The sequence below is a fragment of the Typopeltis vanoorti genome, chromosome 5, assembly GCF_054136105.1.
Source record: "Typopeltis vanoorti isolate ZY-2024b chromosome 5, IOZ_Tvanoo_1.0, whole genome shotgun sequence".
Lineage (NCBI taxonomy): Eukaryota > Metazoa > Arthropoda > Arachnida > Uropygi > Thelyphonidae > Typopeltis > Typopeltis vanoorti.
Genome location: NC_143553.1, coordinates 69,609,566 through 69,635,419, shown reverse-complemented (window position 1 = coordinate 69,635,419; position 25,854 = coordinate 69,609,566). Strand labels below are relative to the sequence as shown.

The window sequence follows — 25,854 nt, the reverse complement described above, 5'->3', positions numbered from 1 at the left end:
GGAAAATACCAAGAATAGCAATCAGAACTTTACCACCTTTCCTGCGAGTTGCCCGGTATTGTACTTCGTACTAGGACTACTTGCATTAGCTCACGCTAGTAATCGCCGATATTTTTATAGTTTACTATATTCGGCATGAAACTCTCTCATTCCAATCTTTGAGTTTCTTATTCGGTTTTAAAACAATGTGGGATTTAATATCCCCTTAAATTAAATAATTCAGAAGATATTTTTGAGAACAGGGCTGGTTGTGGGAGGACTAGGGGACATCCATGGAAACTGGGCAAAAGTGTGGTTAGGTCCTTAGACTCATCAGGGAGTCCTTAGACTCCCTCGATGAGTCTAAGGACTCCCTGGAGTTGCTCGTAATAATAATAATATAATGTTCATTAAACCTTTGTTTTCTTTAATCTAATCAAGTTGTCTGTGTGTAGAATCTGATGCACCACTTATAAAAATATTAATGAGAATCTCTGCAGGGAATTAAGGACTAAGACCTTGGCCATGCCTGCAGATTTAGGATATCACTTGTGTTCTTTCCTGAGATCATCTTTCTTTTATTATAACTTATAAAATTCATTAGTCCTAAGAGGCGTAGTCCCAAAATATAAATATCTTAGAACTTCTTGAGAAGCTGATCTCAGGACTCTGAGACAACAGGATTGACTCCTCCCAGAGCCAATTCTTTTGTTAACCAGAGGCATCACATGTTATCAAGAAAGGGTCTTATGAATATCGTTATATAAAAACACAAACATCCGAAAAGGGAAGGAAGGTGATATAACAATATGAATGTTACACAGGACCAAGGTTCCAAAGTAGTGGAAGGAGGGTAAGATCATTGCATTTCATAAGGGAGGTGACAAGACTTTGAATTGTAGGCAAATCTGAGTGTGTTGGGTTGTGGTTAAAGTGTTAGAGAAAACCAAGAGCCAGAAATGCATTGAAAAAACAATAGCATTTTCTTTGATGGATAGAATGGGTCTGCTACAGGAAGATCATATTTTAATAATCTACTTATTATTACAATAAGGTGACAAATCATTGAACAAGGGAAATACACAGTATATAATTTGATTTTGCAAAGGCCTTTGATGGATTTCCACATAACAAGTTAGTAATTAAACTGGAACAGTTAGGTTGGATAATAGATTAGTGCAATGAATTGGATATTGGCTGTCTGATAGATATCAACAAGTTGTGCATGAGTAAGCAATCCAGAAGAGGAAAGTCACTAGTGGTGTATCCCAAGAATCTGTTTTGGAACCATTGTTGTTTGTCTTGTATGTTAATGATATTGGAAAAAGTTTGAATGGGGATATACAGTTGTTTGCAGATGATGCAAAGATAGGAAGAATTATGAGGAGCAGAGTAGATGCTTTACAAAAGGATTTGAACAGACCTGAGTGAATGGGAAGGTGAGTGAAGCTTACAGTTCAATGTTACAGTGTACAACTGGGGGATATCTAGGAGGTAGTGGAGGAAATAGATCTGGTAGTCATGGTGAATAAGGACCTAAAACTTAAGGGAAACATTTCTAAAATTATGAAGACAGCACAACAGATTTTGGCAATCAGTGGTGCACTCAGGATTTAATCTTGGGGGATACCCGTGATCTCCTCTGACCCAGCTTAGGCAAACAAAGTAGCGCTCGGTCCACCCGAGGACTACTTCATTTGCCTTGTGTTCCTAGTGACTGATTCTCAACAGCTATAGGGTATTCTCACCTTGATGGAAGTTGTTTTCCACTTGGTTGTGCTAGGAATTATATATTTGGTTTAATCCTTTATCCAAGTGTAAGCAAACAAAGTTTGCGCCTGAAGTAATTTCAGGACTTGGGCAACTTGTGGCAAAGGTGGTATGACTTCACATCACTTGCCTTAGTATCCCATAATGCAAAGCACATCTCCTTGCAGACATGTATAATGCTATGCATTAAGGGAAGGGTCATTACCCAGACCGGTTTTGACCCTTTATTGAGGTCTCATCAGTGGGAGTGTGACACCTTATTATTAAAATAATAAGGTGTCACACCTTATTATTAAAATTCTCTGGATTAGAGATACCACTTATTACTTCAGGTGCAAACTTTGTTTGCTTACACTTGGATAAAGGATTAAACCAAATATATAATTCCTGGCATAACCAAGTGGAAAACAACTTCCATCAACTATCTCTAATCCAGAGAATTTTAATAATAAGGTGTTAGCTTTGGCAACTCGTATATGGAAATATGACTTTGCATTACTTCCACCTTGGTATCACCACCTCTGGGTCTGGCTCCCACTGATGAGACCTCAATAAAGGTCGAAACTGGTCTGGGTAATGACCCTTTCCTTAATGCATAGCATTTTACATGTCTGCAAGGAGGTGTGCTTTGCATTATGGATACTAAAGCAAGTGATGTGAGGTCATACCACTTTTGCCACGAGTTGCTCCAGTCCCGAAATTACTTCAGGCACAAACTTTTTTTGCTTATACTTGGATAAAGGATTAAACCAAATATATAATTCCTATTCCAACCTTATGTGACCGCTAATTCATAAGTGGTATAGAAATCGAAGACACGACACAGCATAAATAAAAAAATGAATTTTAATTAGGGAAAGGTTTGGGGAAAATTTTCTAGTGTTTTTTTTTTATTTTATTTTCTTTGAGGGGTGCCAGGGCCCCTTGGCCCCCCACCTCTGGGTGTGCTACTGCTGGCAATGATGTAGAGGATGAGGATACTGATGTGTAGAAGTAAGATTATGGTTCCATTGTATGAGGTCTTGATCATGCCACATTATGGACTATTGTGCACAAATTTGGTCACCTGGATTTTGAAAGAATGAAGAGATATTGGAAACAGTACAGAGGAATTTCACCAAGGTTGGTGTCTGGAATGTTGAATGGAAGAAAGGGTTGAGAAAATGCAGTATACAGAATTTAGCAGATGGAGGGGATGGTGAGGATGTAATAAGAATATATAAGTTAGTAAGGGGCTATTTATGATTAAATCACAGAATGAGGCGAGAACAAGGTCATCCCTGGAAGCTGTTTAAGGAAGATGTGAGCAGGAGAGTGAAAAACAGTTTTTTACATGGAGAGTAGGTGAGTGAGTGAATGGAATGCATTGCTTGAGAGTGTGGTGAGGCAGAGAGATAGTGAATACATTGAAGATATAGTTTGATGAGGTGTATGTGTGTTTTAGTGGCACCTCCCATGATGAGTTTAATTTAAGGAGTGGACTAATGATAATAATACTGTTCTCTGATGAAGTAGCTGCCTCTAAAACTTTATTCTTTGCTTGATTATTCCAGCCACCACCACCAGCACCACTTTTTTTTTTCCTGGCCTGGCATCAGTAGCTTTAAGGGAAAATAAACAGCTCCAATTATTCTAATTTTGGCAAATAGATTTCCTATTACAATTTCCCATATAAAAAGTGTTTATACCATAAAAAAGATGGTTTTGAATGTTATTTTTGTTTTATTTGTTTACTTAAAAACAATCCCCGAATGTTACAGTAGTTATTAATGGTTGCTATTTCTGAAATTGGCTGCATCTTAAACTACCTAATAATCCTTTCTACCCTGGAAAGTGGCAAACAAAGAGCTGATTACTTACCACTATTGAAAAACAGAATGAGCCCCCAAGCTATTAATATCCCAATTTATTGATCAAAAATGCTGCTATTTCTTTTGTAGGCAGATACACTATTTTTGGCAAGATTTATTCTGATCACCCCCAAAGACCACAGAATTTCCCAATTTATAACATTTACATAAAGCCTTCATAACTCAGTTGGTATAGACGAATCCCTTTGGTCAGAAAGACCTGGGTTCTAAAAATATTATTATTACTATTATTCATTGTTTGTTTATTTTTAAATATTTTGGCTTTTATAGCAGCTGATAGGAGAAAGTGATCTATTTGAATATGTCCCAGCTCCTCTTTTAACTCTGTCATCCAGGAATGATTTCCTTCAGTTCCTTGTTATAAATATATGGTCTATTTGATTCTTTCTTCCTATCTGGTGCTATCCATGCCCACTTATGTATTTTTTTGTGTTGGAAGAGACTCCCTCTTGTTATAAGCTAGTTGTGAACATACAAAAGTTTATAAGTAACGCTCCATTTTTATTTCTTTCTCCTTCTGCATACTTTCCCATAACAGTTTCTTTATTAGTATTATCATTTCCTACCTTAGCACTAAAGTCTCCAATTATAAGTTGCATATCTTTTTTATTTGTTGTTTCTATACTTCTCTGTATAGAAACAACAAATATACAGCTACAATAACTGCTATATATGCACCAACAAATTATCCTTTTCTCCCTGGATCACATCATTTGTTGGTGCATATATAGCAGTTATTGTGATGTTCTGCTTGCCGGCTTTAAATCTAGCTTTAGCATTCTTTCCGATATTGGGTTCCACTCCATTAGCACCGTGAGCTTTCTTGTCATCATTAGTGCAACTCCCTTTGTATAGTCATTCATATTTTGGTTCCCAGAGTAGATTAAGTAGTGATCAGAGTTTAATTTGATTTTTCCAGATCCTATCCATTTCATTTCACTTAATCCCATTATTTCTAATCTGTATTTTTCTAGAACTCTCAAGACTTGGTATGTTTTCCCAGTTTCAAATGTGGTTCTAACATTCTAACATCCCAGTCTAAGTTTGTGTTTTGATAAGGTGTCTGTCACTTTTTTCTGCACACTTCTGCATCTCCAGAAGGGCTTTCACAGATGAACCTCATGTTTGTGGCAGTTGATATTCTGTTTTCTTCGTTCGGTATCACATTTTGGAAAGTCAGTTTGCATAACAATTTTTTTTTTTTCCAAGACTTGGTTGCTAGCCCTGTGCTCAACCCTCCCCATTTATCTGGTATGCCAAACTTTCACTTGGTATGGCTGAGTTAATGTGTCCATATAACTACTTGAAATTCCTAATTCCTGTTAATCCAACAAAAAAAAATTATTTTCATGTTTAGTGTTGAATGCTATCACTACTCCTTATCTTGATCACTATTGCCTAAATGAAACATCCTAATAACATCCTGATAATAATGGATGACCAACTAAAGAAATATTGATTAGAAGCAGGAAAGAACATGAGTGAATTAATAGAATGAATTCCTTCAGCTGCATAGGGATAACCCTATGCAGCTAAAGAGTTACCCCTCTGGAATCTTTGACTCCATGAAAGTCTGAAGATAATAAGTTGACAAACTAAGGAAGCTGATTGGTAACCTAACATAACATGATTAGCTGAAGAGGAGAGAAATCCAGTGGTTGGGACTTAGTTTGAGATCAGTTTCTGATTAAAGTGTCAGATCGTATGCCAAGGGTTAGGAAAACAGAGTGGAATTGAAATGGATGAATCATAAAATTATGCAGGAGTTGTGGAGAAAGTTGTTATGAAGGAGATATAAAGAACAAGGTATCCCTTAGTAGCACAAGGAATATAAGGCACGTGTTAAGAAGGTGAATGATCACCCTGCTAGCTAGGAAGATGAGTAGTGAGGAACGAGAAATTGGCAAATGAAAGGAGAAGATTGGCCGAGGCAAGGAAATCCTGGAGAATTCAAAAGTTATTTGGCCAGTTGAAGAAAAGGTGAATATAAGGGCTATTTGCTAAAGATGGCACATATATACATGGGTTACATCTGCTGTTAGAGTTAAAATGTTCAATGAGTATTTTGTGTATTTTAAGTTGAAGTATTGGAAGTAGTGTCAAATAACAGCAGAAACGAAAAGGGGGGGATACTGACGGTTAAAGAATGTGAAATATTTAAACTTTTAAATGAGCTTGATGTTAATTAGGTTATGGAATTGGTTATTTATTGCAACATATTATTATTATTACATGAAACCTCCAAGCAGCAGGGAGTCCAAAGACCCATCTCGGGAGGGCAGTCTACTTTGCTAAATACATCTCATCCCCTCCACCTACTTAATTCTCCTTCTATGCCATCTACAGGCCATCACCAACAACAACAGTTTTTTTTATGTCTGTAAGTTGTGTGTGTGCATGCATATGTTTCTGAAGGCCAATTTTTCTGTACATAGGATGAAAAACCTGAGTTTCTGGGAGAAAAAAACCCTGCTACCTTCATATGAGATCAGCTAACTCACCTTCAACTGAAAAAGCTGATATAAGGATTCCCCCCTCCTCACAACGAGAATTGAACCCAATTAAAGGGTGCAATGTTCCACTGTTCTTCCAATTTCACTATGAGGCATTAAATATATTTATTTATTATTATTATTTGACACCTGCAGGAGTCCAAAGACTCATCGAGAGAGAGTGTGCCAACAGCATCGAACGATATGAAGGAACTGCCTGCAACTTGGTTGTTTAACAAGGACATACTATTTTTGAGTAATTTTTGAGAATTACTCAAGAATAGTATATTAAAATATTAAGATATTTTAATATATTAAAATATTATACAAAAATATTAAGATGGCAAAATGCATCAGAATTAAATACAATAAGTCATGCAACTTAAGTTGTCAATTTTCTTAAAGAAAATAATTTGCAGAAAAACTACAAAAAAAACATTTTACTTAAATTCTCTCTTTTAATTCATTTTATTTATTTATGTTTCATTCTTGCCATTTCTTCTGAATTTTCCCCTAATTTCATATACTAATTTTTATGTAACTGCTTAACTCAGCACTATATATTGAAATCATCCCTACCTCCAAGATAGGTATGGCATGTTCAGATTTGTACTCTTTATAATCCATCATCCATTTACTCGTCCGTCCAAGGATGGGTTGAGTCCCCCCCCCCTCCTAATGAGGGGTTTTACTGGCATATTAATGCAGCCGGCTTGCCACTCCTCTGCCACATCCCGTAAGGGCGGTATTCTTGACTGTAATCCGTGTGTGTTCATGGGGCCGGTTTGCCTGCTTGTGGGATGAAAAACCCCAGATAAACTAGGGGGAAAAAACACACCCAAGATGGGTAACTTGGCTATGCCTGAGGAAGATCCTTAAGCTCCTCACGTCATCGACAGGAATCGAACCTAGGACACGCCTTCCCCAGACATATGGTTGCGAAGCGCAAAGCCACTAGGCTAGCCGTGTGGACACTCTTTATAATACATTTATAAATTTCAGTTAAGTATAATTTAATTAACAAGTCAGTCTTTTCAGGGCAGCTCCATTCCATTTTATAAGCTTATCTAGTCATACTTTTCTAACTTTAGTAGCCAAATGAAATATTTTCAGACTTAAATATTGAATCACTTGTATATTTTTATTAGCCAAGTTTGAATTAAAGTTTCCTGTTTTATCGTATTTAGAATTGGTATATTGTGTCAGCTGTTGAATGGATGACATTTGTGTGCAATTACCGACATGGTGGAAAGTCATGGAAAAATCAGCCAGATCCTCCTGAATTTGTAAAACGAGTTATGGCTCAAAGTAAGTAATATAACTGAACCAAGAATGATAAAGTAATAAAATTTATCTGTTCATTTATTTCTAAAAGGTAAAGCAAAAAATGAGTAACATCCTCCAGGCAGGTCTATTACAAATAGCAGGGTCCAAATTTGCAGGTATCAAATATTAATACAGTGAATCTCTGCTTAACAATTTCCTTGAATATGATCTGATTATATTAGACATTTTGTAATAAAATAAGTTTCAGCATAGAATTAAAATATGCACTTTGCAATGTGATTTGTAACCTACCTCATGCACATGTTTTAACTAATGCAATCATAATTAGTGATGAATATGGCTGTTGTTTTTAATGTAAGTAAGTGCAAAAGTTAATCCAGTGATGAAGTTGCACTTTGGAATACAGAATGCAGCATACTGGAGTACTCTAATGATGCACTTTGGAGTATAGAAATGTAAGGCTGTGTTCTGTATTGGTGAATTGGTGGAAAAGTGCTCCTGGAAGTGAATGACATTCTACCTCTGTGGTCAATAAACGATAAATGTGAAGTTCAAAGGGTACATGGCGAGAATAGCAAAGACTGCTTAGTACACTGCTGCTACAATAAGATGAGTGCTGGCAAGTAGAGACAAGGAAGTAGAGATGTATCTGTAGAAAGTCATTATCAGACCACACATGGACTTTTGTGTGCAGATTTGGTTTCTGTTATGATGAGGAAAGTTCACAGATGAATAACTAAGGTGATCTTTAAATCTCAGTAATCATGCCTTGTGAAAGAAAGGAAAATTGCAGATAGAAAAGAGAAAGAGATAACATAATAGATAATAGGACTATTAAGGGAGTTGGTGAGGAGATTTTACAGGATTAATATGAAGAAAATTATGTAGAGAGCAGGAGGGAAAGAATGAATGACTCTTTTTGGAAGGAGTATAATGATATTATTATTATTATTACTACCACCACCCAAGACCCCCATGGAGTCAAAGACTCATCTGGGAGGTCCTTTTATCATACACACAGCTCATCATACCATGCTTTAAATACACTCAAATTCTCTGCAGACACCACACTCTCAGGTAAGGCCTTCCATTCATTCACAACTCTGCATGAAAAAAACCTGCTTCTCACTCCCTTACTCACACCCTCTTTATACAGTTTCCAGGGATGACCTCTGGTTCTCCCCTGATCTCACACTATATTCTGTAGAACCTCTCCAACATTGATCCTGTAATAACCCCTTACTAACTTGTAGGTCTCTATCATATCTCCTCTTTTCCTCCTATCCACTAGACTCTGTAAATTGCATCTTCTGAATCTTTCCTCATGTTCGACATTCCAGAGGTCAGAAACTTCATTAGTCAATTGCCTCTGGACCCTTTCGTACTTCTGAAAACCAGGTGACCAAATCTGGGCACAGTAGTTCATGTGTGGCCTAATCAAAGCCTTATACAATGGAACAATAATCTCTCTACTTCTACAAATCAGTGTCCTCCACATCATTCCCCGAAATCTTTGTGTTGTTTTCACAATTTTGGCTATGTGTCCCCTAAATTTCAGATCCTTATCCACTATCACCCTGAGATCTCCTATTTCCTCCACCTCCGACAATATATCCCCACCAAGCATAAATTCTACATCCCATCTTTGTTTTCTAAATTTTAAACCCATACATTTTGTAACATTGAACTTGCATCTCCATTCCCATGCCCAATCATTCATTTTATTGAAGTCTTCTTGTAGACCCACAACAGTCTTTTCTACTCTACATTCTTCCCAACTCCTTCATAGTTCTTATACACCAACTTCTTTTTCCAATCCATTATGCTGCAAAAGTGAAATCTCCCATAATACTAGTAATTATCTATACATAATAAATAACGGAAAAACTCACGTAGAAATATTATTTAATAGTATAATTTTCGCCTGTGTGTCACAGGCATCTTCAGTACAATTAGGCACAAAAATTAAACATTAACTGACAATTCCAAAAAGCGCCACCTAAGTAGCTGGTGTAAGATAACTAAAAAGGTCAATAACTTTCCTAAAAAAAAAAAAAAAAAAAAAATTAATACAATAAAAAGTTAGGAAAGATTAGCTGATTTGTAAAGTACTATCTCCCATAAAGGGGATAGACGTAAGCCATCGGATCTGTTTAAGTTAGGAGAATGAAGTAGAGTTTCACATGCTTCTTTATAAAGGCGTTCCATGAGAAACTGACTTTTGTGAAGAACTCTTGTCTTTCTCCAATGAACTCTGTGTCTAGTGAAGATGGCATGTTCTGCAAGTCCAGACTTTTCAGGTTTAAAGTATTCAATATAAGATTGGTGTTCTTCTAGCCGAATGGAGGCAGATCTTCCCGTTTGTCCGAAATAACATAATCCACAAGAGCACGGAATCTGGTAGACACCTGGATGATTAAGATGTGGAAGCTTGTCCTTTGGAGAAGCGAGAAAGGTGGAGATTTTTCTAAACGGTCGAAAGGCAACAAAAATATTCAGTGGTTTTAAAATTTTTGCTATACGTTCACTGATGCCTTGTATATAAGGGATGGTAATGCCGTTATTTCCTCTGTGTTTGAAGAGGGAGACATATTAAATCTACTCAAAGTTCTTTTAATGAAGCAATTCTTATAGCCATTAGATAGAAAGGAAGAAGTTATATATCGTATTTCTTTCTGTAAAAGATTGTCTGTAGAACAAAAGGAGTGGGCCTGATGAACCAGTGTTTTAATAGTTCCTGCCTTTTGACTGGGATGGTGATGAGATTCCTTTAATAATTGAGTCACCATACAACTCCACTCGCTCAGTTTTCGTTACCTCTTTCGTATCTTCTGATGAACTTCAACAATTTCTCAATAAGTTAAACGCATTTCATCCTAGGATCAAGTTTACCCTAGAAGTAGAATCAAATAAGCAGTTAGCCTTTTTAGATCTTCTAATTCTTCGCCAACCAGATGGTAACCTACATTTCTCAGTTTATAGAAAGAAGACTCATACAGGCCATTATATCCATGCGGAATCTCATCACCATCCCAGTCAAAAGGCAGGAACTATTAAAACACTGGTTCATCGGGCCCACTCCTTTTGTTCTACAGACGATCTTTTACAGAAAGAAATACGATATATAACTTCTTCCTTTCTATCTAATGGCTATAAGAATTGCTTCATTAAAAGAACTTTGAGTAGATTTAATATGTCTCCCTCTTCAAACACAGAGGAAATAACGCGCATTACCATCCCTTATATACAAGGCATCAGTGAACGTATAGCAAAAATTTTAAAACCACTGAATATTTTTGTTGCCTTTCGACCGTTTAGAAAAATCTCCACCTTTCTCGCTTCTCCAAAGGACAAGCTTCCACATCTTAATCATCCAGGTGTCTACCAGATTCCGTGCTCTTGTGGATTATGTTATTTCGGACAAACGGGAAGATCTGCCTCCATTCGGCTAGAAGAACACCAATCTTATATTGAATACTTTAAACCTGAAAAGTCTGGACTTGCAGAACATGCCATCTTCACTAGACACAGAGTTCATTGGAGAAAGACAAGAGTTCTTCACAAAAGTCAGTTTCTCATGGAACGCCTTTATAAAGAAGCATGTGAAACTCTACTTCATTCTCCTAACTTAAACAGATCCGACGGCTTACGTCTATCCCCTTTATGGGAGATAGTACTTTACAAATCAGCTAATCTTTCCTAACTTTTTATTGTATTAATTTTTTTTTTTTTTTTTTTTTTTTTTTTTTTTTTTAGGAAAGTTATTGACCTTTTTAGTTATCTTACACCAGCTACTTAGGTGGCGCTTTTTGGAATTGTCAGTTAATGTTTAATTTTTGTGCCTAATTGTACTGAAGATGCCTGTGACACACAGGCGAAAATTATACTATTAAATAATATTTCTACGTGAGTTTTTCCGTTATTTATTATGTATAGTTATGTCTACTCACGGTTTACCTCTTTTAAAACTAGTAATTATCAGTTTTGCACTAGTTAACCTACTTTGCTTGAACTTCTATTCTCATTTAATCCTTTATTCAAGTGTAAATATATCCCCACAAAGCATAAATTCTACATCCCATCTTTGTTTTCCAAATTTTAAACCCCTACATTTTGTAACATTGAACTCACATTCCCATGCACAATCACTTAATTTATTCACATATTCTTGTAAGCCAAATCTTCTCTACAAACAACTGCAAATCATCTGCAAACAACTGAATATCTCCATCCAAATCTATATCATTAATATAAAAGTTAAACAGTAATGGTCCTCAAAACAAACCCCTGAGGCACACCACTGGTGACTTTCCTTTTCCTGGATATTGCTCCTAACAAGTCACCTGCCTTGCCTGGTGTTTGTAATGGTCATGGAATTGGTTATTTCCACTTCTCTTATGTTGCCTCCATAATGCCCTTTTTCTCTGTATCGCATACTTAATCCCTTTATTCATCCATTTCACACCTACCTTATTTAACCTTCTCACCCTTGGAATACATTTAGACATTGCATCTACTAGACAGTTCTTGAAAATCTCCCAAGCTGCACTGATCTCTTTTCCAGCTAACTCCTCATTCCATGCTACATCTGCAAGCTGTCTCCTGAGCTCTTCATAATCCCCCCCCCTTGTAGTTCCACATATACCCTTTTCTCACAGCGGTCCTTACACTGTTGGCAACCACACAGGTAATCACCTCATGGTCACTCTCACCAATTATAAATTATATATTTAGTTTAATCCTTTATCTAAACGTAAGCAAACAAAGTTTGCACCTGAATTATCTTTAGGACTGGGGCAACTTGTGGTGAAAGTGGATAAAGCTCCACATCACTTGCCTTAGTATCTCATAATGCAAAGCACATCTCCTTGCAGACATGTATAATTCTATGCATTATACATGATTTGGTCATCTCATCCTCTGATGAGATGACCAAATCCAAGACCCTCAATCTTCGCGTGCCCTCTGTTACATACTGTCTGCAGTTATCCCTCAAAAACTCAAAAAACTCATTTTCTTTACTTCCAGTTGCTATCTCATCATTCCAGTCTATATTGCCATAATTAAAATCACCCATAATGATCACTCTTTTCTTATTTGCTTGGATAATTTGAATATACATTTTATTATCACTACCATCCACATTACCTGGTCTATAACAACATCCAACCAAGTATTTCATTCCATTCACCTGTATCTCACACCATACTTTCTCAAAACCACTAGCACTATGTCCCTCTTGCACCTCTACTTTGTATGGACATAACTCTTTCTCTGTCATCAATAGCACCCCCCCCTCTCTTTTTACCCCTTCTATCCTCATGAAACACATCATACCCTTCCATCTCTATTCCTGTCAGAATGTCGTCTTCATCTAACCATGTCTCACTTATTCCAACAATTTTTGGGTGAACAGACTCAATTAGTGCAACCATTTCATCTGCCATGTTTCTTACACTTGTAGCATTTGTATACAAACACAACAGCTCATTCCTGGATCTACAGCTAGTTCTACTGATACCACTCATTTGTTGTGATCTCTCCATGCTTAACTGTGGCCATTTCCGTTTCTGCTTATTTGTTTTAGAACCCTCTTGATCCCAAGTGATCCCATTCCTTTCCTGTCTACACATGCTTTCACATCCTCTTGGAGCATCCACCTTTCTCACGCTGTGTACCCCTGTCTACCTTGAGCTTCCCCGTTTCTCTGTTCCTCTTGTACACCCATTCCCTCATTTTCCATACTCATGCCACTCACTTCCTCATTCATAACCACCTCTTCAATCTCTCCTATCTTACTCTCTTGCTCTTCCGCATCACTTCCCACTTGATCTGATTCATTCTCTGTACTCACATATCTACCTTCCAGCAGCAGTCTCTCCAAGTGACTCACACCATAACCACTCAAATGCAGTCCATCTCTCTTATGTTCACTTCGTCCTTCAAACTCATTCCACACATTAATAAACTGTACTCCTTTCTCCTCAGACATTTCAGCTAACATATCATTCATAATCCTTGCTCTCTGCCTCATCTCACCACTGTCATACATAGGCAAAAAGCTTACTATCCTTCCTATCACACTATTCTCTTTTATCCATCTAAGTATTCTTCTGATATCCATTCTGACATGCTCTTTTTCCTCTGTCAAGTCATTAGCACCAATTAAAACCATCAACTCCTTTGCTCTCTTTCTCCTCATATCCAATGCCTCAATTACTCTACTCATTTTACTGTCTGGAAAACATACCGTGTGCATCCTTTCATCCAGCACACCTTTAATAATTGAGTCACCATACAACTCCACTCGCTCAGTTTTCGTTACCTCTTTCGTACCAACATGATTTGTTTTAATCATTTTCACCCGAATTTTTTTAATTTTCTGCATCCATTTCATCTCTTGCCTTATCTTACCCAACACAACTTTTGAATCTTTCATCACATTCTCTCTGTCATTCTAATTTTCAAACTCTTGACCTACTAAAACCATCAACTCCTTTGCTCTCTCCCTCCTCATATCCAATGCCTCAATAACTCTACTCATTTTACTGCCTGGAAAACATACCTTGTGCATCCTTTCATCCAGGAAACCTTTAATAATGGAGTCTCCATACAATGCCACTCGCTCATCTTTCGTTACCTCTTTCATACCAACATGATTTGTTTTAATTCTTTTCACCCGAATTTTCTTAATTTCATTCTGCATCCATTTCATCTCTTGCCTCATCCTACCCAACTCAACTTTCAAATCTTTCATCACATTCTCTCTGTCATTCAATCTTTCTAATTTTCAGTCTCGACCTCTGCTTCACACTTTCACTCTTATTCATCCTTTTGAGTTTCTGAACTTTTGGTCCATGCGTCCAACTTATGCTATCATTCATTCTTTTGATTTTTCCAACTTTCGAACCTTGCGTCATGCTATTTCCAATTTCATTCATTCCTTTGATTTTTCCAACTTGCGAACCTTGCGTCACACTATTTCTAGTTTCATTAGTTCTCTCAATTTGGTTGCCTTTCGCCACATTCGTATCACTTTCGTCCTTTTTTACCATCCATTATGGTTTTCAAATCACTCGTTTTCTTTTTCAATGATTTTTTAACAATTTTTCGCCTTTCTTTCACACTATCCTTCTCTTTCAAACGAGCCACTCATTCTTCCCGCGACATTCTCACTACTAACATTTTTTGTCATCAAATTCATATTAGCACTCATCAAATCCTCTTTTAGCTCACACTTCACATACACCCTCCTTCCATCCACCCTAAATATCCACAAATCATCTATGTAATCAAAGGAGTACATGTAGCACACCTCGCACTTCACAAAAACGACTGAAGTCAAAGTTAAAGTCATGCAGTGACAAAGCTGCTGCCATTTTTCCTCTGTCGGTTACTACGCTGAGGTCTAATAACAACGAATTTGTAATTAAGTTTAGACAAAATATCCCACCCACTAATAATACTAGTAGTGCACAACTTTTATAGCAGCTCTTACTCAAACAAACACTCATATACAATTAATTATTTCAAGAATAACTTATCTGAATCCAGAGCTCTTCTTACACACAGCCACTATGCTTGCCTCATGAGCTATGATAAATATTAGAGTGAGGAATAACTTTTACAAGAGATATGGCAGGGAAGTGGAATGATGCCAGATTGTGCTGTGAAAGTTAAAGGTCTGAGAGAATTTGTGGTTCAATAGGTAATAGGAATGATAATTTTTTCCATGATGTTTCATGGAATTGAGTAAGATCTACACTGAATCTGTTGACTCTATATAGGTTTGTTGTTAAATATAACTCAGAATTTCATGTGAAATAACAAATTAGTAAATCACCTGATGAGATGTGCAAATACACTGTGTCATTATCATTGAGTATTTATAATGTAACTATGAAGAGACTATGATGAACTATTTTTCTTTTTTCTACATAGTATATGCTTTTTTCTATAAAATGTAACAGTATAATATAAAGTAAACATTATGAACTTATTAAAAAAATGACAAATATTGTATTTTTTTTAGATTTCAACACACCACCAGGCATACTGGTTATTACTGGTTTGCATGGGTTACCAGTCTGGCTCCATATCATTAAACTGGATATTATCCCTTCTATATTATCACATCCCTTTGGCAGCGTACAGTATACTATTTTGGGGATTCTCATAATGGGAAGAGCATTATGCTTTGCAGTAGAGGTAAGTTACATGACATTATAACAAATTTTTAAAATAACTTAAAGATACCAAGAAATTATATACTTGGTTTAATCCTTTATGCAGTAAGCAAACAAAATTTGTGCCTGAAGTATTTTCAGGACTGGGGCAACTCACATATAGAGACTAATGACTTCACATCACTTGCCTTATTCACTATATAATTTAAGGAAATTACAACGTACTAGGATATACATTAAAATTAAATTTTAATATATTTCTATATTTCAGCAACGTCACGTTGCCATTTTCAAGAACTTGAGTACAAGACACGTGCATGCAGGCACAACAAACACTAAGTGAGGAAGAAGTAGGAAGCTCATTATTTCTTCTAAAGTCCTGATGGTGCCCTCTAGCGGGCAATGTTGGTATTCTTGGGCGATTGGGCTGAAGGTCTTCTGATGTAGGTTTCCCAAATTTGAGGAAGTCTCATGCAGCCAAATTTGTTGAGGTTTGGATCGTTTCTTAGGGCTGAAGCTGATTCCATGAAAAGCCTTTCATATCTGTATTTGCTACGGTGTATTATCCTGGCTTTCTTCCACCGTATTCTATGGCAGGTATCCAGAGCATGGTCAGCAAGACCCGAGTGGCTGTATTGGTGAAACCGGATGTAGTCCTTGTGTTCTGAAATTCTGATATTTGCTGTCCTGCCTGTTTGGCCAAAGTAGGACAGCAAATATCAGAATTTCAGAACACAAGGACTACATCCGGTTTCACCAATACAGCCACTCGGGTCTTGCTGACCATGCTCTGGATACCTGCCATAGAATATGGTGGAAGAAAGCCAGGATAATACACCGTAGCAAATACAGATATGAAAGGCTTTTCATGGAATCAGCTTCAGCCCTAAGAAACGATCTAAACCTCACAAATTTGGCTGCATGAGACTTCCTCAAATTTGGGAAACCTACATCAGAAGACCTTCAGCCCAATCGCCCAAGAATACCAACATTGCCTGCTAGAGGACACCATCAGGACTTTAGGAGAAATAATGAGCTTCCTACTTCTTCCTCACTTACTGTTTGTTGTGCCTGCGTGCACATGTCTTGTACTCAAGTTCTTGAAAATGGCAATGTGACGTTGCTGAAATATAGAAATATATTAAAATTTAATTTTAATGTATAACCTAGTACGTTGTAATTTCCTTAAATTATATAGTGAAAATGCATAACCAACGTCTAAGCCTTTCCACGAGAATCACTTGCCTTAGTATCCCATAATGCAAAGCACATATCCTATGGGATACTAAGGCAAGTGATGCGAAGTCATTGGCCTCTATATATGAGTTGCTCCAGTCTTGAAAATATTTCAGGCACAAATTTTGTTTGCTTATACTTGGATAAAGGATTAAACCAAGTATATAATTTCTTGGTAGCTTTAATTTATATTATAACCTTGCTTGTATCTCCAAAACAGTACCAACATATATATGTTCATCAACTTTAACTACAGTTGTAAAGCTATAAATTTACATTGGCTTTCTAGAATTTTTGTAGGGAGGTACTGCAATCTCTTGGCAACCTTCCCAATTTTTTCATGTATTCCTATGCTACTATAGAAGCTTCACAGGTTTCTCAATGACTGGAATAATAGTGGAAAAACTTCCAAATTTTTGGAATAGTTTTTTATCATTCAGCAAGTATACATTAATTTTTATTTTGATGAAATTGAATAACTAGCCTATAGATTTTGCTAAAATGATTACAGTACTTCAATCTGAACCAAGACAATTTCAAGATCAGCTATGTAAAATTTTCTCTAAACAAACCATGATTTTCAAAACCCAATACAATATTTTTTCTTAAGTGTGTGCAGTATATATCTTCCATGAGTAGAAAAGTAGAGAGTTGTTTAACTATTATTAACATATAGTCTTACTCTATTGCAGGAGTTAAGGAGTTCCTTTTTTAAAGAACTCCTTAACTTGAGCAGTAATACTCAAGGAGTTCTTTTAAAAAAAACTTTAAGCAGAAATGCTCTCCAAATATACCACCGTGCTTGTATCTCCAAAACAGTACCTACATATGTATGTTCATCAACTTTAATTACAGTAGTAAAGCTATAAATTTACATTGGCTTTCAAGATTTTTTTTTGTATGGAGGTACTGCAATCTCTTGGCAACCTTCCCAATTTTTTTCATTCCTATGCCATAGAAGCTTCACGGGTTTCTCAATGACTGGAATAATAGTTTGAGTCAAGATGGCTACCCACTGAAAGGTATAACTGTTACTGCTGAGAAAATTGATTATATTTTGACTCAACTCAAGTTAGATTATGAGTGCTGGATTCAGAGGAAAGTAAACAACATTCAACTAGTGATTATAAATGTAGTTATGTGTTTGACAGTGCTAAAAATTTTGACAAACAATTCTGCCAATGACATTGTCGCTGATAACCATGTGATTGTGCTCCAACAACGAAAGTGACAATGAAGGTTCTCTATGAAAAAAACACAAAATGGGGACTGACTGGACCTGGAAAAAAATATTTTTGTGAAAGAACAGTTTGATTTTGATTAAAGTAAAAGTGATGTCAGTGATAACTGCAGTGTCAATGAAGAGTCAACTGACATTGACTCTTCAATGTTAGTAGTTAGTATTATTTCATACCCTTTTTTTATGCATTGTCAAAACAATGAACTTGTAAAAACATTTCAACATAGACTAATAATTATCATGATTTTGTTATGATAAACAGTGGGGTAAAAGAGAAATCCAAAATAAAGAATGTAAATGCCTTCAAGCATTGTTTTGTTTTTTTGCTTTGATGATGTGGATGGTACAAAAATTAAATGAAAGATTACTAGTCAACCCACCTACCTATTACCATTAACACTAATTTTAGTAATCTGGGTCAATTTCAACTACTTCTGCAACTGCTGCACATTTTATGATAACAGTAAACAGCCATAAGGGAGACAGATTGTAGATTGTACAAGTTGAAAAATGTGATTGACACTCGATAAAAAAAAAAACCCCGCAGAAGTGTTTTGCCCATTTAGGAACCTCTGCATTGATGAAAGTATGATGGTTTGGAAAGGTAGGTTGACTTTTAGGCAGTTCATTCCTTCTTTCCAAGACATATGAGAAACACAGTTTGGAATAAGTATATATCCTTATAAGTGACTGTGAGACAGGTTATTATCATCATTCACGATCCCCATAGAGTCACAAGACTCATTGTGCTAGGCCATCCTAAACCAGTCTATCATACCATTCCTTGAACTCATTCACTGTTTGTGCTCTCACTACCCTATCAGGAAATGCATTCCACAGTTCGACCACCCTCCCTGCAAAAAAACCACTCCTCTCCTCATAACTTTCTTTCACAACTTCCATGGATGATCCTTGCTCCTTGTTGTACCATATGAAAGAACTCCCTAGTGTCAACTCTCTAACTACTTTTCAACAATTAAATGTTTCAATCATATCACCTCCCTTTCTATCTACCAAGCTTTGCAGTCCACATTTCCTTAGTCTCTCCTCACAACTAACATTGTACAGTCCTGATATCATTTTTGTTATCTGCCTTTGTACTCTTTCCAAAGTTAATTTATCCCCTTCAAATTCTGGGGCTAAATCTGAGCAAAGCAGACCAGGTGTGGTCTGATCAGGGATTTATACAATGGAGTCACAGCTCTTCTATCTCTAATTAAAAGAAATACACGTATTAACCAAAGTGAAAATTATTTAATTGTAAATATTTCATCCTAAGTATCTTAGGACATCATTAGTACAGTAGTTTAAACAATAATAGAAATAACATACAGTTAGGGTGCATGATTACAATAGAATCTCATTAAACATGCGTAACGTGTTACAGAAGTTAAAAAAAAAAAAAAACTAATAATAATTATTTTACACAATTTTGTATGACAATGTACCATACTTTAGGAATAGTAAGAACGTTGTTGCGGTTTAAATTTGGTCTGTGTGGTAGGGCTTCAGAAAATTCTGAAGCCCTACCACACAGACCAAATTTAAACCGCAACTCAAAAAACGTCCGTGTTTATATAAAGATCTATGTAAAAGTTTAGACTTTTCCCAATGGATCCTATGGCTTGAATTTTCAATTCCATGTTGAGAGAGGCCAGATTTCTGCAGTTTAAAAAAACGAATGTGGTCTTGTTGTTCCAAGATGTGTTTCTGAACAGACCTACCTGTCTGTGAAAAGTAAGACAATTTGCATGAGCATGGAATCTCATAAACACCAGGCAACATCAAAGGTGAGAGTTTGTCCTTAGGAGAAGGTAACAAGTTGTAAATTTGGTTGATAGGTTTGTAAGTAGTGGCAAAATTGTATTTCTTCATAATTTTAGAAAGATGTTCGGAGATGCCTTAGACATAAGGTATGGGAATCCTATGGACTTCTTGTCTGGTTTGATGTGTGAGAAAGTGACTGATGATTTTTTGAGTTGTTTTAGGATTATATCCACTTAGGATGGCTGTATTTTTGATTACTTCTAATTCTTGGTTTAGAGATTCTTCAGAGGAGCAGAATTTGTGTGCCCTGAAAACTAGTGATTTAAAAATGCCAGATTTCTGAGATGGATGATGAGTGGAAGAATTGTGAATGTAGTGACCTGAGAATGTAGACTTGCGAAACACAGACGTGGCAATGGAACTATCTTCTTTTCTTCAAATGTGTAAATCCAAAAAGGAGATACCCTGTGGAGATTCTTTTTCTAACGTAAAGTTAATACGATGATGAAGAAGATTAATTTTATCTAGAAACAGTTGTAATTCGTGTTCGGGATGATCCCAGACTGCAAATATCGTTGACATATCTTAACCAAATTTTTGGTTTGGGTTCAAAAGTGAATATTTTTTCTTCAAGGTGTTCTAGAAACAAGTTTGCTAGATTTGGTGATAAAAGAGATCCCATTGCTGTTCCTTCTTCTTGCTTGTAAATTTGACCTTTCCAGGTGAAGTAACCTGATGCAATAACAAATTTGAACAATTCAGCTATATCGGACAGAAATTTTTGAGTTAGTAATTCTATTGTTTCTTTATGGGGAATGTTCACAAGTCAGTTTTTGACAATTGAATGTCTTACATTTTTGTGTGAAACTCTGTAGAATTTTTGATTGTAGAGACTGAGTGGCCGGAGAAGGTTAGATAAGAATCTTGATAACTTGTAAGTTGGACTGCTGATACAGTCTACGACATGTCTGAGTGGAACATTAGTTTTGTGTAGCTTAGATAAGCCATAAATTCTAGGAGGTCTGCATGGTATGTCTTAAGTTTTTTGATTGTTTCTTCATCTAAGGAGGAAGTTTCATTAAGTAGCTTATTTAATTTTCTGAGTTGACGTTTTGTAGGATCATAATCCAATTTGGCATAAGTATTACGATCTCGAAGAAGTAAATTCATTTTTTGGTCATATGAATTTGCATCAAGAATCACAGTGGTGTTTCCTTTATCAGCTCTGGTAATGATTATGTTTTTATTACGTTTTAAGGATATAATAACTTTCAATGCTGATGGTGGGATATTTAATTCCGAAGGTTTGGCATTATAGATCACTTTAGCTACCTCAAAACGAAGTATGTTAGCTTCAATACTGGAGAGATGGTTGACGTTTCTTTCTATATTATGTATGAAGTCTAAATATGGGAAACATTTTGGTGAAATCCCAAATTTATGGCCTCTTGCTAGAACATTTAATTCGTCCGTTGTTAGTGGACGGTTAGATAAATTGACTACCCATTTTTCCATTGGTAATTTGTTAGTGATCTTTTTTGATCGATTTAGTAGATTAAGGTATTTATTATGTAGAACACTATTGCTTTTATCAAAAGCTTTTTTTCCTGAATTCTTTGAGACAGTTATAATTAATTGTAGAATTCTTGATTTAACGTATTTGACAAGTCTGTTTCTAGTTCTGTAATATTTAAATCGTTTGTTGCTAATTCATGCTTAGAAACTCATAACTGATTGAGTAGTAAGGAATGGCTTGCTTTTTGATAGATTTTATTGGCACCTGGAGATTTGATGACTTCCTTCAGTTTTGCAAAGGTTGGAATGAGATTATCGCGTCTGCACTTTTTTAAACAAAGTTTGCTTACACTTGGATTAAGGATTAAACTAAATATATAATTTATAATCTAACCAAGTGAAAAAACTTCCAACATCTTTCTCTAATCCAGAGTAATTTAATAATAAGGTGTGACACCTTTTGGCAACTGGTATATGGAAATATGACTTCTGCATTGCTTCAACCTTGGTATCACCTCTGGGTCTGGCTCCCACCGAAGAGACCTCAATAAAGGTTGAAACCAGTCTGGGTAGTGACCCTTCCCATGATGCATAGCATTATACATGTCTGCAAGGATTGCAAAGTGCACTATCCCATAGTGCAAAGCACATTATACATGTGCTTTGCATTATGGGATACTAAGGCAAGCGATGTGAAGTCAGTCCACCTTTGCCACGAGTTGCCCCAGTCCTAAAGATACTTCAGGTGCAAACTTTGTTTGCTTACACTTAGATAAAGGATTAAACTAAATATATAATTTATAGTCTAACCAAGTGAAAAAACTTCCAAGATTAGCCGGCCAGGCTAATCTTGGAAGATTAGCCCTTACTAGAAGAATACTACTTCTACTAAGGTAGAAGTGGAGGGATTTTTTGAGGCTTTAGAGAAAGCAACTGACATAATCAAAAATGAAAAGTTGGTCCTTGTTGGGGATCTAAATAGCAGAAAAGGAAATGATTGTCAGACATACAAAAATATTTTGGGAAAATTTGGAGAAAAGTGCAAAGTTAATAATAATGGCAAATACCTGTTGGATTCCTGTTGAGCAGGAATCCAACACGACATGGACTGGTTATTACTAATACGTTCCAACATAAAAATGTGCACAAATTAACATGGAGAGAAGAGGCAAGGAATAAGAAAAGTCGCATTAACTATGTTATTGTTGATAGTGATGATTTCTCTCTGGTGCAGGACACTAGAGTGTACAGAGGATTTGAAATTGGAAGTGATCACCATTTATTCTTGAGCAGGATAAAATGGAATTTAATATCGAAAAGAAGAACGTGTAAGAAAGTTTTCAAAGTGAATAAAAGTTGAGCAGCTCTCAGATGTGAGCTGTAGACTAAAATACACAAACATTATTCAAGAAAAAAACGAAAGAGTTTGAGAACAGGAACCAAACCTTGGAGATTCAGTGGCAGGCCCTGAAGAAAACATTGATTGATTGAGCCAAAGAGACATGTGGTGAAGGTGTTTGCTAGGATAGAAAAAATTAGAACTCCATGGTGGATGGACACAGGAAGTTAAAAGGCAGTGAAGGAAAAGAAGAAAGCATATCAAACGTTCTTGGCAAATAAGTCAGCTTGTGCTCTTAGAGAATATAGAGACAAATGAAGAAAGCTAAAACTGTGTAAAACTAGCTAAACAAAAGTCATGGGAAGACTTTGGTAAGAACATAGAAAATAAATATCAAGAAGGTGGCAAGATATTCTGGAGGTCGTTGAAGCAGTTCACAAATGGAGGAAAGAGTGCTGTAAAAGAAATAGAGATGATAAAGGTGACATGAAAACTGGTGAAAAAGATATTCTTGATGTATGGAGTAATTCCTTCAAAAAATTGCTAAATGAAACAATCAATGATAGTACAGTGGCAAAAAACACTCAACAGACGTGCAATCTGGAATACACATCCATATTTGAAGTAGAAAAAGCCATCAAAAGTCTGAAATGTGATAAGGCAGCAGAATAGATGATATTTGACAAGAAATGCTCAAGTATGGCAGTATAAAAGTCTTGGGGCTGCACTACTGAGTTCCACATTTCAGCTACTTAGGCACGATTTTTAGTGAAGATGGAAATTTAAATATGGAAATAGACAATACAATCAACAAAGCTAATATGGTAGAAAGTCAACTGAATAAATTTATATGGAATAAGAGAGGAATTAGTCAAAACATTAAATTAGCTGTATACAAGACAGTGTTCAAACCAATTTTAACTTATGGATCTGAGAGCCCGGGTTAGAAGTAAAACACTTTCCAGAGACTAGAGACTGCAGATATGAGAGTCCTGAGAAAGATTTGGAGTATGAACAAATGACATTAATGGCAATATCATATTAAAAATGAGAATATTAGTAAAGAATTTGACATTGTTAGCATCCAGGAATGTGTTAGCAGAGCTAATCTCAGATGGTATGGTCACTTAGATAGAAACAGAGAGGAAAGATTAGCAAAACAAGTGTTCTCTGCCAGGTTGGAAGGAAAAAGACCAAGAGAAAGATCAAGATATAGGCGAATTGATATGATAAAAAGTGCCGTAGAAGATAGAAATATAAGATCTGAAAATGTTAGGTAACACACTGATTTGGAAGAAAATTGTAGATAGGAAGTTAGTAATGATGTAAATTTTTCAAGTAGTACTATCATATCCTGTACATCCCTTGAGAGTACATGTCAGGAATTTGATGATGATGAAAAATCTATTGAATAAGAAATAAATTGAACATTTACTTCTTACAATACTGGTTTACACAAAATGGGTTCTTGATAATGGTCAACCCAAGTTTAAACTGTTTTAGTGTTTAGCATGATCTGTTTGACCATTGAGAGAGTGAAACTAATAGTATTATAGTTCGATTAAACAAGATTATAATTTCTTGGCAAGTTTAATTTAAACTAACAGCATCATTTTCAGCATACATACATACATACAATCTAAACAACCAGTTAGTAATGTGGAGTTCAGCTAAGTTTATATTCAGTTACAATCTTAATTTCATAGAAAACACTTTAAGTAAACGGAAATGCCTGTCCAAGAATCAAATTGCTTCTACAAGTGAAAGTCAGCAGTAACCTTCCTTTCCTAGATGTTCTTATCTTATGAAAACCTAAGTCTGTAGTTTTCAGTCTGCTGAAAGAAAACTAATAAAGAGAGATACATTGGTGCCACTTCCCAGAAATTTGATGCTATCAAAACCTTGATACATCATGCACACATCCACTGAAACTCTTTTGCAAAGAAACTACTGCATATTAAATCTGCTTTCTTCTCTAATGGTTACAGCTAGGATTTTGTTATCTAAGATAGTGATCAATCATAACTTCCATTCTCCTCAAGAGAACATTTCTAGGGTTTCTGTTTAGAACAGCTCTCTTAAGTTTTATATACTGCAAAGGTTGTAGGTCTCCTATTCTGTTCATAAGATGATAGTGTTTCTACCCTCTCAGAAAGAATATATCAGGACCTGTGTTGGTGTGCTCTTTCATATTATAGACAGACTAGTAGTTTGGCTATGACACACACACACACATACACACTCTCTCTCTCTCTCTCTCTTTTAATTTCTGAGACTTTGAATGCTTTATTTTCTACTGCATTTTATTATTCCCCAAAAGGAGTAGGCAAGGCCATTTAGACCTGACTAACTTTTTTGAAGATCAGTAAGTAACAAATCTCCATCCTTAGTCATCACCAATATCTGGTAGAAGGTTATCAACAGTTTTATAGGCATCTGAGGAGAAGGAGAGTACAGTAAGCAGTTGTACTTATAGTCCCTAACACTATGTATTAGTGTTGGAAATAGTGCTTGCTAGTTCTACAGTGGGTCTTGTTGCAGGATTAAAATCTCTAGTTTTCAGAAAGAAAAACCCTGCTTGTCTTTGCTAAAGATTGATTGTTCACAGGGCCAGTCCGAGAGTATCTGATGCCCCTATACATTGTATCTCTCTATATATTTTTCTCATATCACACAAGCACACGTATGCCTGCACATGTGGATATGAAAAAAATAATAATCAGCTAACGCCTTTTTATTCCCATATAGGAGGGAGTAGGTGAGGCTGTTTTGCCCTATCTAACTTTTGGAGACCGAGTGGGCAGTTCAATCTCCACTGGCAGCCAATCAGAGATAGCTGGCCTAAGGCTATTACTAATTAAGAGGCATGCAGTGAAGAAAGATGGCTCAACAAGTGCTGCCATCTCATGGTCCCTAACCCTAACATAATATATTTTTAATGTCTGAAATAATGTGGGTTCTATGGCCAATTTTCTTGAGTTTACGGGAGAAAAAACCCACTTGCCCGTGCTAGAGATCGACTAACTCGGGAACTGGTCGAAAAAAGGCTTAGAAAAATTTCCTCTAGTCAACGACTAGATTCAAATCAAAGTCTTTCTTCGTGCAGTCAAGTGACGTGGTGTGCAAACGCCACATCCATTGAGCTACACAGGCTCACATGTGGATATTTATA

General features: G+C 36.2%; 1 protein-coding gene across 5 annotated transcripts in view; it reads left to right on the top strand.

The window, feature by feature from the left end:
- The window catches only part of LOC150106507 (uncharacterized), a 123,830-nt gene that overhangs the window by 56,431 nt on the left and 41,545 nt on the right, over nt 1-25,854 (top strand). For all 5 annotated transcript variants that reach the window (XR_016548310.1, XM_090392507.1, XM_090392505.1 and 2 more), the window contains exons 6-7: nt 7,300-7,420; nt 15,432-15,607. Coding sequence is in view for 4 of the 5 variants with exons in the window: in XM_090392507.1 (XP_090248633.1) it covers nt 7,300-7,420; nt 15,432-15,607 (297 nt within the window). In the remaining variant the exon portion in view is untranslated. The remainder of the gene's footprint in view (nt 1-7,299; nt 7,421-15,431; nt 15,608-25,854) is intronic.